Source organism: Anolis carolinensis, chromosome 5 (genome assembly GCF_035594765.1).
Source record: "Anolis carolinensis isolate JA03-04 chromosome 5, rAnoCar3.1.pri, whole genome shotgun sequence".
Classification (NCBI taxonomy): Eukaryota; Metazoa; Chordata; class Lepidosauria; order Squamata; family Dactyloidae; genus Anolis; species Anolis carolinensis.
The window spans coordinates 154,043,095-154,062,306 of record NC_085845.1 but is presented as its reverse complement, the minus strand read 5'-3'; the positions used below and the strand labels follow the sequence as shown (position 1 = coordinate 154,062,306).

Genomic DNA, 19,212 nt, shown 5'->3' with positions numbered 1-19,212 from the left:
AAATGAGCAGCATATTTAATCCACAGAGTTTTTCATGAGGATAAGTTGAAATGAGCCATTCTGTTCAATGCTATAACGTGGTTTCCAGCCTTTGATCCTCCAGGTGTTCAGTCCACAGAATTCCTGATCACCGGACAAGATTGCTGAGGGATCTGGAAGTTGGAGGCCAAAACATCTGTAGGATCAACTGCTGGGAACCACTGCTACAGACAGTGTCTTCTGTGGTAGCAGAGCTCCATGAGGTAAGATCCATCCACATCCTAAATCTCCTTGGGAAGTCATCTGAGGGATCAGTTTACCTAGCTGCAATCCTATAACCAAACTTACCTCAGAGTAAGTCCCATTCATCTAATATGGGTTTACATATCTATACATATATACAGGATTGAGTATTATTTAAACATTCATACTATTGAAGATAACAAATTGTTTGTTATATTAAACCCCTCCAGAGCTATCTAGTCTGCACTGTTTTTTTTAAACAAAAGCTATGATGAATACCACAGAGACTGAGGAAACATTAACTTTTTAAAGCACCAGTACAGATGACTTTTATCTCAATACTGTTGTGATTTATTTAAACTTATTTATCTTGCTTAAGAGACATGGTGAGGATAAAATATGCGGTGATTAAAAATTAAACACTTCATGAAAATGTTAAAAATTAAAGAGAAAAAAATAATTAAAATCGTGCTGTGCCTTTTCAGAGAAATCTATTTTCCAATGATTAATAATAAAGCTTTACAAAGAGTTTAAGAATAATCTTTTAAGTTATAATTAATTACTACATGCTTGTTCTTGTTTAAACCTAGTTCTAACAAATGGAAATACATTTATAAAATACACCCTTAATTATTTATCTTCTAGGCAAATGGTGTTCTAATTTCTTAAAATGTAATTGGATGCAGTGTTGGCAGTTCTTTGATTTACTGACATATTTCAAACTATTCAAGGAAACATTTAAGAAATGGAATTAATCAAATTCCTATTTCAATTCAGAGCATTTAGCTAAGCTAAGATGTCTATAATTACAGAATGGATGCATACAATGCTTTCATAATAAGAGTTAACTTATTTCCAAAACTTGTAAGCAATTGGCCAAAGATTCTAGGAGCAACACTTATCCCTGGACTGTCACTGTCAGTTACACTGTTTAGTGCTACCTGTTGAATTCTAATTTTTCTGGCTGACTAATATAATGGTTTAACCAGTTTTCTGCATCTGTAATGGAAAGCCTGACTGTTTCCATCTCCAAGCAAAATATGTGACTCTTTATGCTATGTTATGTTTGTAAAAAATACACTACACTGTAGGAAGACTTGACCTTGGCTTCTCTTTGAAGAAGCAAACTCCATGCTCACCCAGCCACCATCCTTCTTCATTCATATAGTGCTTAATTGCTATAAAATTAACCAAATACACAATATTCTTTTAACCAATGTCTAGAAAATAATAATGAGTTGTATCTACAGCAGCCTTCTATCTAACCTGGTGTTAGCCAGATACAACATTTGAAAACTCTCAGTTACCTCTATCCCGGTAACTGGCAGTGTTGGCATTATACGCCAAGACATCTGGAAGCTGTCATGCTGGGGATGACAGTTTTATAACATAAGCCTGGTAGAGAACATCAAATTGAATCAAAGGATTTGTTCTGTAAGGTAAATTTTGTTCCTCTTAATAGTTATTAAAATAAATTATTACAAAATCTGTGAATGCAGCAGTGTATCTGTAGATTTCACTTAGGACACTGTGGTCCCTCTGCTTCTATACATTTAAAAAGCAGAGTCCCACAGAGCCCATCAGACGACAGAAAAGCATTCTGTGGGTTGCCTGTGTGACTCTGGTTTTGAAATGTATAGAACTGGGAGGTTTGAAAGATGAGTAGGAATTGATCTCATTGGTCTCCCTGAGCATAGAAATGGCTAAAAGCAGGTAATTTAACATGGGATGGGAAACATTGTATTTCTCCATCTTCAATCTGTCAAGATGATGGTTTATCCAGAAACAGGAGGAGGCGATCCTGTGTGATGGGGGTGAGTAAATTCTCTGGCACCTTTAAAGACAAGACGCCATGGAACACCATGGAAAGAAGATTCCGAACGCTTCCCTCCCTTGAGTCCTCACGGGAAGGAAGGTGGGGTATAAATAGTTAACAAATGCCATCAAAGCCAGAATTGAAATGTCGACAACAGATCCCAAGTGTAGACTCTGCAAGGAAGCAGACGAAATGATGGATCACACTCTCAGCTGCTGCAAGAAGATTGCAGACAGACTACAAGCAGAGGCACAATATCATTGCTCAAATGATCCATTGGAACGTGTGCCACAAATACCATCTGCCTGTGACAAAGAACTGGTGGGATCACAAGCCTGAAAATGTTACAGAAAATGAACACATCAAACTACTCTAGGACTTCCGAATTCAGACTGACAGAGTTTTGGAGCACAATACTTTTGACCTCACATTTGTGTTAAAAAACAAAGTATGGATCGTCGATGTTGCAATCCCGGGCAACAGCAGAATCGAAGAGAAGCAACTCATAGAATCATAGAATAGTAGAGTTGGAAGAGACCTCATGGGCCATTCAGTCCAATGCCCTGCTAAGAAGCAGGAAATCGCATTCAAAGCACCCCCGACTGGAAAAGCTGACATGATACAAGGATTTAAAGATCGAACTGCAAAGACTCTGACACAAGCCAGTAAAAGTGGTCCCAGTGGTGATCGGCATGCTGGGTACAGTGGCTAAAGACCTTGGCCTGCACTTAAACACAATAGGCGTTGACAAAATTACCATCATTATTCACCAATACATCACATAATCCTAGACACTTGGGAAGTGTCTGACATGTGATCCAATATAACAGCCAGCATAGTGATCTTACTTGCTGTGTACTAATCTTGTTGTGTATCTGATGATGATGATGATGATAGTGTTGTAGCCCAGCCTGCACCTGAGGTGTCAGGGGAGCCTGAGGTTGGGCCTGTTCAGCCTGTAATTGTCCCTGCTCCTAACTCTGTGATTGTTCCTGCACTTGACTTGTCAAAGGACTCTAGGTTTGGGCCTGAGATTCCTATGCAGCTAGAGTTGGAGGAAACTGCTGTCCCAGGCCAGCCGGAATTTGGTTTGGAGGATTCTGGGAACAAGCACACAATGGTTTCAAGCTGGCAGCTTGAACCACATTCCTTGAAAGAGTCAAGGTTGGGCCTTCCTTTGCCAGATGGGCATTCTAGTTGGGAATCTAGTTGTGATAAGGCTAATGAGCTTGACAGAAAGAGATATATCAGCAAAGAAAGGGAGGTTTCCAGGCGCAGCAAGAGGCTGTTATTGAGAAAGAATAATGAACAGACTTCCCACAGGAAGAGGCCTTGAGTTTACCCTTAAGAAGAGCTGCTTTCTTCTGTGACAGATTCAGAGGTGGTAACTTTGCTCTTCGAGAGAGAGATCCCAGCTTTAAGCTTCAAGAATCCTGTTCCATGTTCCTATGGACTTTCATGTCAATTTATCCAGCCTTCTGCCTTGAGTCTTGTTCCAGTCTTTGTCCTTGCTCTTGGGGATTTTTGGATTATCCAGTTATTGTTCCTGTAAGTTTGCAGTTCAGATTTCCTGCTCCAGTTAAGATCCTGCCTTGTGTTCCAGCATTGATCCTGTTCCTTGGACTAATCTTGGTGCTTTGAATCCTGCATTCCAGTTTGATCCTGTGCCTTGGACTAATTTTGATATCCTGTTTAGACTCTGATCTTCTGTGTGACTTTCATAGACTCTTGCTTCAAGATTCTCAAGTATTTTGTATCTTGTGGATTGAGCCTTATTTCATTGACTTTGAACTCTGATTTGCTATTGCTTGCATATAATCTTCAATAAACAGCTTGCTTTGCTTATATTCTGGGGCTCCAGCGGTTTTTGTTTGTTTGTTTGTTTGTTTTTTTGAGGTGCCTCTGCAGCCTAAGGGTACAACAAGTAGTAGGAAGAGGTCTTTAGTGAATACTACCTAAAAGACACTAGCCTTCTGTCTGGAATCTGTCTTTGTATCTGAAGTTACTACCATAAAAACAAGAAAACAACCCCTTGCTGCAAAAACCCATTATGAGGAACTGAAAAAGGACATTTCACACACACCAACATCCTGTGGCCTTTGAGAAAGATCAGTCATCACTGATATTTTGTACAGTAGTACTTAAAAAATATTTCTGCATACCTTGGAGTTTCACTGAGTATGCTGAAATTGTGCTTTCTGACTGACTCTATTTTGTCTGTATTCTGTCAGCACTCACTACCACCTCATTTGTTATGAAAAAGCATGATACTTCAGTATAAAGAAAAAATGAAGTCCTCTCTGATTTGAAAGTAAAAACCTTATATTAATATTTTATGTTTGCATTGTTTCCCTAGACATTTTGTCTTTTACCACTGTCTTTAGTATCATATAGTACAGATATTTTTATTCAGATTTGAGCAGATTTTTCATATTTTGTAGAAAACTGAAGGATCTCAAATTATTTTGTTTTTGCTTGGGGCTCACTGACACTGAATGGATAAAATACCCAACCTTCATTCGGAACATTAAGTTACATTTCTGTTCTATGTGTTTTGTGGTTTAATTGCTTTTAAGTCAGTCATGAGATTCTTAAATTGACAGATAACATATACAGTTTACAGGATCCACCAAGTCTTTGTATATTCAACTGTCTAAAACAGAGGAAGTAACTGTCTTCCTAATGGCAGTGCCTTGACAATAAAACTCTCATTTACTTGTTACCGTGTTAATCCTTAATCCTATTGGACTTATGCCTTGGGTCTACTTTCACAACACTAAATTCTTGATTAAGTTGTACTCAGCATACTCTTCTTTGTACTTAAACAGCTTTATTGATTTTACTGTAAGATTCTACTCCACTGTTGCAATGGCCAGTTAATTAACTAATTTCAGCACATTGGTTGCTATCTTCTTCTTCAGTTCTTTGAAATTAGTATAATATATGACTAAATTTACATTTGCACAGATAATGTAGCCACAATTTCTTGGAAGTGACTTAATCGTTAAGGGTATATCTAGCACAGAGAAATAAAGGACTACATTTTCAAGGGAAAGTAGATTATCCAATTTGTTTATATAAGAATCTTCAAAGCTCCCTTTGAGACTAATATTATTGTGTGGGCAGTTTTAAAATATTTGCAAATCTATTTTATAGTACGAGCTTACATTACGAAGGCAATTTAAGGAGTGAAGAAAACAAGCAAGCAATCATTACAATGCAAGTAGTTGTATGACCAGTTCTGTGTTTACATGAATCAGATTGGTATATAATTAGAAACCGACTCTTAACAATTCAAGAATAAGAACTGCCCTGCAGAATAAGTCCAAAATTCATTAGCTCAGTAGTCCCTTAGTTTAACATAGGGAAAAGTACCTGATGTGAGGGGGAGTGAGAGAGAATATGATGCAAGGGGAGGGAAGAGACAATGTAGAGCCTGTCTCTCTGTGTTATTATTTCTGGATCCTTTCTATCTTTCCCTATATCTCTTGTGGTATTAGTATGTGATTTTTTCCCTTTGAATCCATGCATGCCTTCTCTCTCGCTCTAATCATTTGTGTGCTTTGTGTTTTTCACTTTGATTCAGTCCCAGCCTCTCTCTCTGGATTTGTATCTACTTGTTTATTTCTGTCCTCTCACTTTCTCTTTCTGGGATTGGGACTATGTATTTCTATTTCTTTTTCTGAGTGTCAGTGAATGCATTCTGGGAGATGTGTGGAGAAAGAGTCACTTTTATGTGAAAACAGTGTTTCAAATCTGGTGATACCCACACAGCAGACATTGTGTAACAATATAAGCAACATTCTTAAAATCTCAAATGATTTCCATGGCTCAAAAGGATTGAGGTCCCCCATACTTTAGCATTTGAATGCAGTCATTATCTAATTTACAAGGCTATAGCCAAAGTTCCATTTACATGACAAGTGGCTTTATGCTGTAGTCAGCACCATTCTAATAATTTTTATGGGCAACTGGCCATGATAATATGGCATCAGTTTTTACCATAGAACTTGGTTCATCCATATTAAACTCAGATTCATAGAGAATGGTATTACTATAGCGATCTGACAGCATACCTGTCACGAATAATTTGAAACAGCTGTATAGTGAAATAACATTTGAATACTTGGTGACCAAAAATGGCCCTCCAGCTCATCTTCGTGTACTTGGAAAACTTACAGCATATTGGTTGAGTTCATATTTGATGCTTATAAGAATAAAGTTCTACCCAAAAACGTATGCAGATGTAGAGGATGATAATTACCAGCCAGATGACAACATGAGAGCCATCTGCTTGAACAATGAGTGTCTCTTGGGTCCAAGCTGCATCTTGGTGCTCCCCAGCAACTATTGTAGAGCTGGAGAAACTTGATACATTCTTGCACACTGTCCATAAAGATACTTACTGCTGTCCAGTATAAGTCACCAAGAAAATCTCTTCCATTACTGTTTGCAATTTTTTCTTTAATAAGCTTTGTGTTCCAATAAAAATTAAGTTAACCTGTTTTGGGAAAAGCCTCTGCAAATCATAATGTATTTTAAAGCCCATTTTGCTTTCAAAATTGATGCATTGAGGAGGTTAAAGGGGTTAACAAGGCTGAGTCTCAAGCTCAGGCAGAACGTATGGTAATCCTTTTAATTTTCTAGGCTGAGCCACTGTGCTGTCATAAGTAAGGAGTGTGAGTAATGTACTTCTTCACACATGAAAGAGTCACAGTAAACATCTTAATTTCCTGAAAGCAATCATTTCCATAGTACAGTACTAGAGATGAAATTCAGAAAAAACCCCACTTTAATTCACAATATGGATTTAAACAGCTGTATGTATTTGTTTTAAGTGGTTTTGCTAGTTTTCACATAGCAGTGTAAGTTACAGAGCTTTCTAATGGTTGCACAGAGTGTTGCTGAATACCCAAACAAAATTTATATTTGGATTCTTAAGGCTACTTCTATACCTCCTGCAGATGCTGCATAGATGCATAAGTAATAAGGGATTACCTGGCACACATTCTCTTCCCAATTCCCCCTTATCTTTGGTAACCCCACAATGCCTCTTAATCTCCATCCTTATACTGAACTGCCTGTTTTGTCACAAATGCTGCTGGTAATAGTAATAACAGCTGCATATTTAGAAGCTTTCACACTTGGATATCATAAGGGGTAATGCTTATATTGGCCATAATGAAACTCCAGCCATGATTAGATGAAATTAGACATTATCAAAAACATACATGGTTGTGCCATGTATCATTATAATATAACAACAACAACAACAAAAACAACTTTATTCTTGTATCCCGCCCCATCTCCCCGAAGGGACTCGGGGCAGCTCACATGGGGACCAAGTCTAGAATACACAATAAAATACATCAACATAGGTACATTTAGCTTATAAAAAAGCATCAAAACATCCAAAAAAATCAAATAAAAGCAACTCAACAAGGCGCAGTGAGCGTATTCAGAAATTAGAGGCAGGCGATTAAAATTACATATGTGCAATAATTGGCAGAACACTGATGAGATGGACCAGAGTAAAGTGCAGTAGCTAGGTATAGGTGGAGGCACAAACACTGACAAATTATACCGAATTATCCAAAAGTACATTGACATAGCCAGGTTTTCCAATTTTTTCGGAATGTGGCCAGGGTAGGAGCTAGTCTAATATTTCTCAGGAGGTAATTCTGGGAGGGGGGGGGGCACCGCAGAGAAGGCCCTCTCCCTCGTCCCTATCAACTGTGTTTGGGACAGCGGCGGGAGTGAGAGGGCCTCCACGGCCGATCTCAAGTATCGTATAGGTTTGTAGTAGGAAATACAATCACAAAGATAAGCTGGACCTGAACCATTTAGGGCTTTATATAGGTAATAAACAGAACCTTGAATTGGGACCAGAATCTTATTGGCAGCCAGTGGAGCTGCTTTAATAGAAGGGTTGCTCCTATAAGCTATTAATATCTTTGTAATCACAAGCTCCAAGATTGTACAGCCTCCTTTATAGTTTATCAATCTATAACCAAGTAATATTTCTGTAGAGAATATTTTCTTAAGTCTGAGTTGCTTCAGGAAAAGATATTATCGGTGTTTTGGAAAGAAAAAATGTTGCAGGTAACAGAAGAAATAAGTGGAAGATGTTTACTGGAAGAGGAAGTGGAGTTAGAGAGTGACAAATTGAGAATGTGAATTGATAGGTCACTTACAAAAGTAAAGATAAGACATGGGAAATTATGAGACAGAACTATTGTTGCTTATTATTTATCCATTAATAACTGGTTCTGTCTGTTTATGTTCCATTTCCTGATATATTTAGGTCCGAATGGATACTAGGAATTAAACGATACCATTCCAAAGAAGTCATATTTGTGAACTACATTTGGATCCACCTACTGTTAGCATTAGAATTTTTTTAAAGATGTTATCTTTTTTAAATCTCAGTGCAACGTATTTTGGAGATGGGGTGAGAGGAAAAAGCTGCAGTTCTTTTCAGAAGGAAAGGTGACATATTTTCTTATATGCTTTACCTGTTTCTGTTGCTGGAAATCCAATCTGAGATTAGAGTTGCTGCCTGCTGGTGGCAGTGCTTGTTACCAAAGCTGCAGGCCAACATAATCACTTCGCGGCGTAATTCCCTGGGTATCCCAAAAACAAGTAGCAAAATAGCATTAGGCTCATGTTAATAAATATGTTTAAATATTTACAACATTCTTACAAGATCTAAACCAATATTTAGCAAAGGTAAATATATTAGCAATGTTTAACAGTAAATCTTTAAAAATCAGCTGAGAGAGTACACTGAGAATGTTATAAACTCTCTCAGCGACAAGCGTGCATACTTCTAGGCTTCAGGAATGCAGCAATAAACCAAATGATAAAAGAAAAGCAACCATTCAAACAAGAAGTAACATTCCACAATAGCAAAATTACAATACGAATTTAGAAAACAAAAAGAAGAATCATTTTAAAGTTGAACTGTTTCAAATCCTGCAGATTAAAATGACATATATTAAAATATATGTAACTAATAGAACCTGTCTAACTCATGCTTCAAATGATCGGAATAAATCAGAAAATTCACACTCTGACATTCATACTGAGTTTGTTTTTACTGTTTTGTACAACTAATTTGCAACAGTTTAAATATATATGTATATATATGTATATATATATGTAACAGTACTCATGTTGGTATGATGCTTGAACAAAGGATTTGTCCACATTATTTGTTGGCCATCCAAGCTTGAGATACATTGAAGCAACTTGTCTTAAAATATATTCCTGAAAAAGAGGAAGAAAACATTGCATTATTCTTATAGTTAAAAGAAAGAGTAACATACTCCATGGCTGTTACTTATTTGAAAGATACTCTGTAAAACCTAATAAACCCCAAAAGTTGTGATTTTCTACCCAACACTGGAAACAGGAGGGTCTGACATATGCTGGTAAGAATTGTGATATCCCCTCTTTTTCCCAAAACATTTCAGTGTAGTTGTCCCAATGCCATTGGGAATCACTAGAAGGTTAGCTAGTTAAAGACACACATTTGAAAATTTTTGTCAGCATTATTATAACTAGAAGCTTTTAAAATGTCTGGGATGGAACGTGTTTCTATGTGCAGGGAGGCTTTGAGATCCAGTAGGTGATCCTACCAACAGAGGAGATCATATTGGCTCATTCCCCCTGTCTTTTCTGTAGTAAAGATGTAGAAAAATGTTTAATATTAAAAATATGGACAAAAATGTTTTTCTTGAGTCTCAAGAAGTATCCTGGACTAATGTGAATCTTCACTGCTTGGGAATTATTTCTATGCCAAATCTGCAGATGATTTAAGGACCATTGATTTATATGGGACAAAGGTAAGGATAGTTTAAAATACCTTTTTGAAAAGTGGGATTTAGAAATTGCCTAAATACCCTAAAGGCACCAGATTGTGTCTGATATTATAAGCTATGAGAGGTCAGCTCTTGTTAGTACTTAAATGGGAGACTGCCAATGAATGCAAGGTGCTGTAAGCTACATTTCAAGAGGAAGGAAGTGGCAGAACTGCTTCTGTAGATTCCTTGCCTAAGAAAACCTTATGAAATTCATGGGGTCACTGTAAGTCAACAGATGACTTAAGGGCACATACATACACACTCAATATTAGGTGGGTCATGCCTTGCTTTTAAAATCTGTAATGTACACTTGACACAAGTATAAAAAGCTGTTGCTGCTCAGACAGGCTAGTATTTACCCTGGCAGGCTACTCTTGACTTACAAATGCATGTCTGAATAATGTCCATCATTAAACATTTATAAGTGACACATTTAGGCCACACACAGAGTTGAAATTGATAGGCTTGGCTGTCTTTATATGCACAGATATGGCAAGACCATTATGCCGGCACAGCCAATTGAAGTAATAATATTGAATAATGTGAGCTGCACATCAAGACAGGACAATTTAATGAGAACTGTATTTCAATGTCTTTTTGGTTGTTGGCATTTTTAAAGGCAAAGGGTGTAACAAGTCTACTTGTGACCCTTTCACAAAAGGATTCTTCACTCCGTATGTCAAGTTGTAAAGTATGCCTCTGTCATAATTGTCATACCATAATTTTCTCACCACTGGCTTCCCTTGTTTTTAGATGAAATTTAAAAATGTACTTCTCATTATATTACCAAATATGAGAGTGAATAACTTAAATTTACATGGAATAATATTCAGCTGCATGTTATGGTAAGATGAAAGGAAATATGTGGTGTGCTTTCCTGTGGCAGGTAAGTCATCCCTGCGACAAAATGAATTTATTATATCTTTGTTGTCAGCTTCCACATAACGAAGACAACTATCCAACAATATATTTTTTACTATTCTTATTTATTATTTGTTTTACAGCAACAGACTAAACAGAAGTCAGCAAGAAATATATTATAATGATTCTTCAAGGTAAGCAACAGTAAGCTGGCAACCCAATTTTCTATTTAATTCAGCATAACATGGCAGGGAAGGAAGCTTAATACCACATAGAATTCAGTGTCTATCAGCAATCGTTAGAAAGACAAAGGAAATGAAGGAAGCGAACAAAAGCATTAATATACTTCTTGCTTCCTCCAGCATATCATTTTATTTTACTATGGGTGATAGCGGGTGGCTTTAAGAGAGAGAAAGCCCAAAATCTACAGAGTCCTCTACATATTTTTATCTGTTGCGGACTGGTTTAGACCCTGAATTACATTTAAATGAGACATTTTAAATATATAGTATTAGCCATTCAATTTGCACAGTACTGTGCATGTAAAATTTATAGCAGTGTAATTCAGTTCACAGTGCTCCTAAATTACAATCTGGAGAGGGAGGGAGGATGGGAGGGGGTATAGCTTAGATCACGTTTTCTGCTCAATCCCTGGCACCTTGAAAAGATGGATCTGAGATAGCTCCTTGGTAGAAATCTCAGAAAGCCACTGCCAGTCTGTGCAGACAACACTGAACTTCTAAAAAGGCCGATATTCCAACATATAATAGGCTCCCATGCTCCTAGCCTGTGGCACTCTTTCATACAGGAGTGGACAATTTCTGGGAAGTTTGCAAACATATTGTTCCCGAATGCAGCAGCAAATATAATACTATAGCTGAAATCAAATGAGGGAGAAAGTTTTTTGTGTAACAAAATATACAAGGAGCACATGCCTTTATTATTCCCACGAGGCTTTCAGTGCCAGGGCAACATAGTTACATTTGTACAGTCTTACAATTACAAACGGCCCTTTGAAGGCAACCATAAGTTTGATGTGGCCCTCAGTGAAAATGAGCTTGACAGCCCTGACCTAAACAGTTACACAAATCTATTAGCAAAAATGTGAAGTGCTTACAGTGAACTCTGCAGAAATTGATTCAGCTGTATGCCATAAAAAGGAAAATGAACCTGTTTAGTAAGCTCTGCAAATGCTAGTTTATTATTAATAAATGTTTGATTTTAATACCTGTTTTATAGACTTTTTTTCTTGGACTGAAAGGGGTTACAAATGGAAAAAGCCCTGATCTAACATATATACTTGAGTATAAGCTGAGTTTTTCAGCCCTTTTTAAGGGCTGAAAAAGCCCCCCTTGGCTTATACTCGAGTGAGGGTCCTGGCTGGCTTCTATTCGGTCAGCTTATACTCGAGTATATAGGTAATCAGAGTTGGGCAGTCTTATCTTATCAAAGTCTTATTATTATTATTATCTTAAATTACAGTTATATGTAAGTATTCAAAAACATTTAACATACTGATGCCCCAATTAATGTAAATTTATTGGTATTGGTGCCTCAGCTTATACTCAGGTCAGCTTATATTCGAGTATATACGGGTAATCCTTGATTATAAAGGGACGTGAGAGATAAAATATCTAACTAAAACAATGATGACAACATTACTATTAACACTGAACAAATTCTGTTATAATTTATATTCAAATATTTTGTGTTCTAGAAATGTGATCACCCATCAAATATTACTATTCTGGAATGAATTAAAACTTATAGGTACATTAAAATAAGGACAAAAGCAAAGAAGACACCAACCACATCAAGCACTTTGAAGAATTATTGATTGGATGTGGAGTAAAAATTCATGCTTAACCGCCATTGAAACAAACAGGTATTAAAAGTGCTTCATTTTGTTTTATTTCTATCCCATCTTTTTTGCAGAATTGGATCCTTCTGAATCCCACCCTACTGTAATACATTTTTATAAGTCTCTTCTACATAATTGATATCTTACATATTAAGTGTGCATTTGTTTCTAATTTGTTACATATTAAACCTGCATAACTTGTTATGAGATTTTTTGTAATGAGAAATGCCATTTTTCCTGTCAACCAAAGTATTAATTTATTCTGCTATTGTACTTTCAAGTTGATAATTTTGTGACACTATCAGTAATGAATGACATCACTCATCCTTGTTTACTAGGAAGAGGAGAATGTGCTTCCTCCTCTTCTATATTATGTAAGCAGGCTAATTTAATAAATAAATAAAATTAAGGTAATTAGTTCAATTAGCCCATAACTAGCGTGATTTGGAAATGGACTTTCCAGGAATGATAGCAGTAAAGCTGGAGTGCAATTAAGATAAACCCTGATTGATCCATGGCAATTTACCAGAAAGGACAACAAGTTTAATGGATAGTAACAGAAAAGATAGAATAAAATATAGCTTTACATTGAAGATGTTGTAGTTTTCTGTGCGATCCAGCAACTTATCTAGCGGATAAAGAGCGCGGCTGGCAGCATGCCAAGGCAGGAACTCCTTTTCCTTCGACAGGTATCTGAGCAGCTCTAGTGGGATATTCTGAGGCAAATAGCCAGCTCTACACAATTAAAGAAGTTGTTAATTATTATTTGGAAAAAAAAGTCCCAGGTGGCACTAGAAATTCAGGAAAACCTTTCTGTGCATACATAGAGCAAGTGCAATCATTTTGGAATATTTTATACCTGACAACAGCAAGTCAACAGTCACAAGCACTCACTACAGAAAACCTTTACAGGTTGTCACAGGCAATTTAGAAAAACTGACTCTGGCAGCATTTATAATTTTTAAGGCATGTTTCCATAAAAAATTCATCTTCCTCCAGTAGTCACGCAAAATTGCATTGCTGAATCTTATCAAGCTATGTTACAAGAAATAGGCTGCATTCGGGCATTTGTCCATAACGTGATAAACCATAGTTCAAAAAGCCTCTTAGAAAATGTTTCTCATTACACAGTGACTTTTTATGCAAAAATGCTGCCACATTAAATCACAATTCCTCATTATTTCTGAAGCAGAGATCCAAAGAGGGTGTTGTGGCCATATGTTCCTCCTTTGTGCCTCCTCCTCCTTACTCCCATGACTCATTGGGTGTAACAATGAAATCCTAGCTTACATTAAGAGAAAACATTCCTTTTATATATAAACCAAAGAATGCTAAATTAACATTAAAAATAGACCAGACACATGTTTTGTGAAGTCAAGGATGAAGATATGGGTTCCATAAGATGGCAAACGAAGAAGTAATGTTAAATTTTTAAAAAAACCAAGCTCTATGAGAAGCATTTGAGGAATCTAAGTATGCTATATCTGGATAAGAGACCAATGAGATGTGTTTATGACCTGCAAATGTCTGAAAGAATTTCACGCAGAAGATGGCTTGTTTTAAAACAAGAAGTGAGATGCATTAGCTCTAGATTTCAGCACTGGCTGGAAGCTGGAGTAGGTGATCCTTGGTTATCTTCCTACTCCATGGTTCTATGAAACAGCAAAAGATGCTGGACTTTTGTGTGATTTCCGGGCTGTATGGCTGTGTTCTAACAGCATTTTCTCCTGATGTTTTGTCTGTACTGGTGGCTGGCATGTTCAGATCCCCTGAACATGCCAGCCACATATGCAGGCAAAACATCAGTAGAAAATGCTGCTATAAAATGGGCATACAGCCTGGAAACTGCACAACATTCCAATGATTCTGGCTGTGAAAGCCTTCAACAATAAGTTAAAGATGCATTGTCTTTCTCAAGAAGAAAGGTTTTTAAGCTTTTTCCTTTGAGCTTTAGTAATAAGACTTTATATGACAAGCAAATTTTTTCATCAAATTGAACCCTTTAAGGTCTTAATGTTCAAATTTAGAAAGAAAAATAGAGCCATATTGTGGTTTTGTAAATCTTCAGACTTCGGAGTTTTAAAAACTCAATTGTTTGGTGAAATAATCACACGAGCATGAAAATACTGGAATGTGATTTACCATGTTTTGTGTTATATATTTCAGATTTTTGCTTGGAGACAGGTTTGCTTCAATTCAATATCCATTTATTATATAAACAATATTTGAAACTACATCATTTCAACCTCTGAAACAACATTTGTGCCTTTTGGTTAACATTTGAGCTTTTGGGCTAACACATTTTAATGATTTGGATGGAATAATGGTAACCAGTGCAGACTAGTGGCTAAAGAATCCTAGAAGACTAGTGTACAATTAATGCAGTTTGATACAAATTTAGCTGCCATGCTTCAGTTTTCTGAGGCACCAGCTCTCTCTGGCATAGGCCCCATCTACACTGCCATGTAGAATCCAGATTATCTGATTTGAACTCGATTATATGGCAGTGTAGACTAATATAATCCAGTTCAAAGCAGATACTGTGAATTTTTATGGCAGTGTAGATGAGGCCATAGAAGGCTATAGACCTTGCAAAATTAGAGTTCTCACAATTCGACAACATTGAGCCATGAGCAGTTAAAGTGGTGTCAATTTTTTTTAATTATACTGTATAAATGCACACCTAGTCAAGGCTCAAACATTGTATTATGATTTAAGCGATAAGAGGTTTTATATATCTTCTGTTAAGGATGTCATGATACTTTATGACCAAAATAATAGTAAACATTTTCATATATATTAGTTTAATACAGCTAGTATACAGTGGAAGGTTAGAATTCTATTAGCCAGTAAGGAAAGATGGCAATTAAAAAACCTGAACACATTTTTGATATCAGAATTCTATAACCTCTGATTAACTAACCACAAAGAAATTCCTTTCCTTCAAGACATAATATCTTGAGGCTTCCACTATTCTACCCTAGTTGACACAAACATTAATCTCTAAATTACTTAATAGTCATTTTAATGTATAGCAGCTCTCAATGAATTAGCTATATAGTGTTAAAGGAGGCATTTGTGTATTTTGTAAATGCTTTTTGACCTTGGTTTGTTCTCTTTCATTTGAACCCACAGAAAAGATCCCAGCACATTCATTTTCCCCTTAGGGACAAAGTACCAAATGGTACTGTAATTGCCAAGGGAAAATTATTACTCCATTCCGAATTATTTCCCTCATAAATCCCAAACCAGTCAGACAGACTTTGTCACAAAAACAACAGGGTTGCTGTGGATTGCTGCAAGTCCCACTCAGAATTGTGCCATAAATTCATGAGCCCAACATCAACCACAGCCATTTTGAGATATATTTAAATCAAACTTAGAAAACCCAAGCTGCCCACAAACTGTCTGACAGTGTTGAAACGATGGAAATGAGGCGATTTAGTTGCCACAGCTCTACAAACTGCTTGGCATCATCTGTTTCATATGAAATGTAGAAGACGTGAACAGCTTATTACTGTTCAGATATTTCCTATATGGGGACGGAAAAGAAGGGCCTACACGTGATAGGATCTGACAGGATCAACATTCAAAATGACCTTGATGGATTAAAGAATTGGGCAAAAACAAATACAATGAATTTCAAGTGGGAGAAATGTAATATAGGATACTTAGGCAGAAAAAAATTGAAATGCACAGGTATAGGATGGGAACCATCTGGCTTGACAACAGGGCTAGTGAAAGGGATCTACAGCTTCATCATGCTAGAGCGTGGATCCACTTTAAATCTGGTTTCTGCCTCCTGCAGAATTCTGGGGTTTGTAGTTTAGTGAGGCCCAGGACCTGTTTGGCTGAGCAGTTTAAGAGCCCCTCCCTAAACTACAAGCCCCAGAATTCTGCAGGAGACAGAAACCGGATTTAAAGTGGATCCATGCTCTAGTGTGATGAGGCCCTTAGGAGTCTTAATAGAACATAAGTTTAACATGAGTGAATAATGTGATGTGGCTGCTAATAGTATCTGTGTGTGTGTGTGTGTGTGTGTGTGTGTGTGTGTACGTGTACACATATATTAAACTGGATACACAGAGGATGGTCATTGCTTCCAACTGTTTACACTAGAGAAAGAGTAACAAAAATAAATAAATAACTGGTGTTGACAATTCCATCAACTTCTCCCCCACTGCGAATAATTCCAGAATTGCTTGGTTCAGCATAATCCCACTAAGGATATGCAACACTACATAGTTATAACACTTTGATTCCACTTGAAATGTCATGATTCCATCCCATAGAATTTGGGAATTGGAAATTTTGGAGGTAATTAGTATTTTAGGGCCAAGATTTTTAGTGCTGCAGTTGAAAGGAATGTATTAGGGAATTCTAAGTTCCTCACCAAACTACAAATGCTCCAATTCCACAGGATGGCACTGTGATAGTTAAAGTGCTATTATGCCACTAGCATTGTCCACCATTAGAATAAGCCTTTGTGAACTATGGCTTCATTGCTGAAACTTCAATGTAGAGGCATTTATGAAAGTTAAATACTTGTGATGTACTCATCATTTATTTCTTGTTTGCAATAATGAGTAATTTCAAATGCTATCTCGCTCATGGGCTGTTCACACAGTGACTGTTGTTCACACAAGAACCTTTTTGAAAAGAAAATCTGCTTGGACAAAAGTCCTACACAGAAAGCTGTGTACCACATAAACCATTGATTTGTAAATACCAAATATTTTTGCACAACCAGTTTTTAGAATCACAAAATTATGGAGTTGGAAGAGACCAATAGGGCTATCCAGTGTATTTCTACACAGAAATACACAATAAAAACACTAATGACAGATGACTATTTTTTTCCAAAAAGTCTCAAAATGTCAAAAATCTTGTAGTTGTTTATATTCTCAGTAGGATGTAATGAGACATTCTTTTTCCGTTCAAGGATAAGAATACTTGTGAATATTCCCTTTATCTTTATGAATACAAAATTTTGATTTACAGAAATACTACTGCTTGTGAACAAGACAAAAAAAACCACAATCAGCAACTTTCAAATCTGAGCGCTAAGCACTAGCACAATTTCAAATGTGTTTCAGAAGCTTAGATGGAAGCTTTGACTATTCTTTCTGTCTGTTGTTCTAATTTCTGATACTTAAATGGGCCTAAAAATCTCAACTTTCTGACCATTAGTCTGAACAGGGGAATAAAACAACATCATTAAGGATAATATGTATGCAATTATCTTGAATATGCTTAAAGACTTGGGATGTTGTAATGAATTAAATCTGGGTCTCAAGGGAAGGATTAGTGTGATAAAGATGACTACAAATTTGCAGTTTAATTTTGTTTCACAGGTGCTCCCAACAGACACTTCAGGGAAGTATCATTTCTAAGAATAAAGAGCATTTTAGGGAAGAAGTGTAGTTTGTCATAATTAACAGTATCATGTTTTAACTTCTGTGATCGGTGAGACAATATAGGTTGCACCTTGGATCTTAGAGATCAAATTTAAAATTATAACCCATCAATGGAGTCACTAAGTGTTTTAATAAATATAAAGCTATCCATTACCCACCTGTAAAGATTAGGCTAAGAAGAGTTCATCTGAAGATAAACTAGACTATCATCAACAACACAGATGGGCTAAGTACAGACCATGGCCCAAATGCATCTCACCAGGCCTCTGCTCCAAATAAGAGCTATCATTTTATGCCTCCCAGGTCCCTTCTACACTGCCATATAATCCAGATTATCAAATCAGATAATCCACATTATCTGCTTTTAATTGGATTATATGTTTCTACACTGTCATATAATCCAGTTCAAAGCAGATAATACGGTTTTTATTTAACAGTATAGAAGGGGGCCCAGACTTGTTTTATACCTTGGAAACCTTGAATGATTCACTTTTCAACAAATGCACCTCACTGGATGAAATCACATTACTGGGATTGGCAACATTTAGCAAAAATCCCTCTTCACAGCCCTTTGAGGCATAAGGTGCCCTTTTCAGAAATCTGAAGATAGTGCGGAATATTGTGCATTCGTCCCTGAACTCTGCGGTCCTTGAACATCAAGGTTTTCCACCCATGGAGTTTGGAGTTGGATATGGTATTGTATGATAGCCTCTTCTAGTGCTCTGCTAGGAGAGAAGTGCTAGATTTGGCAATTGCTGGGTGAGGCTGGATGCCAGTCATAATTAGTGGACAGAATGTCAGCCTTTTATGAATACCGTATCATTAATAAGCATTGCATGCATATTACTAAGAAAACATATCAGTATAGATAAAAAAAATCAACTGTGATAAGGTGCACAATGTCCAAACAATTTAGGAGCAATTTTGTTGTATATTGATTGATTGCAGAACAAACTAACTGAAAAGCATGTGTGCACTTAATGGAAAAAGCTATGAAAGAAAAGTGCATAGGAAATTAAGGTTATATAGCATTTTAAAATATCCCTTAGAGTGCATTTCATTCACATGACATATGTTTAAGAGATCATTATTTTGTAGACATATTTTCAGATGGAAAAGAAAATGAATTTGAGATCAAATATTTTAAGCTTTAAAAGAATTTTAAAGATT

General features: G+C 36.6%; 1 protein-coding gene across 1 annotated transcript in view; it reads right to left on the bottom strand.

Moving 5' to 3' along the window:
* The window catches only part of trhde (thyrotropin releasing hormone degrading enzyme), a 328,094-nt gene that overhangs the window by 21,521 nt on the left and 287,361 nt on the right, over window positions 1-19,212 (bottom strand). Inside the window, exons 13-15 of the mRNA XM_062982616.1 lie at window positions 13,213-13,360; window positions 9,210-9,307; window positions 8,554-8,661 (exon numbers count right to left, since the gene is read on the bottom strand). Of these exons, the coding sequence (XP_062838686.1) occupies window positions 8,554-8,661; window positions 9,210-9,307; window positions 13,213-13,360 (354 nt within the window). The remainder of the gene's footprint in view (window positions 1-8,553; window positions 8,662-9,209; window positions 9,308-13,212; window positions 13,361-19,212) is intronic.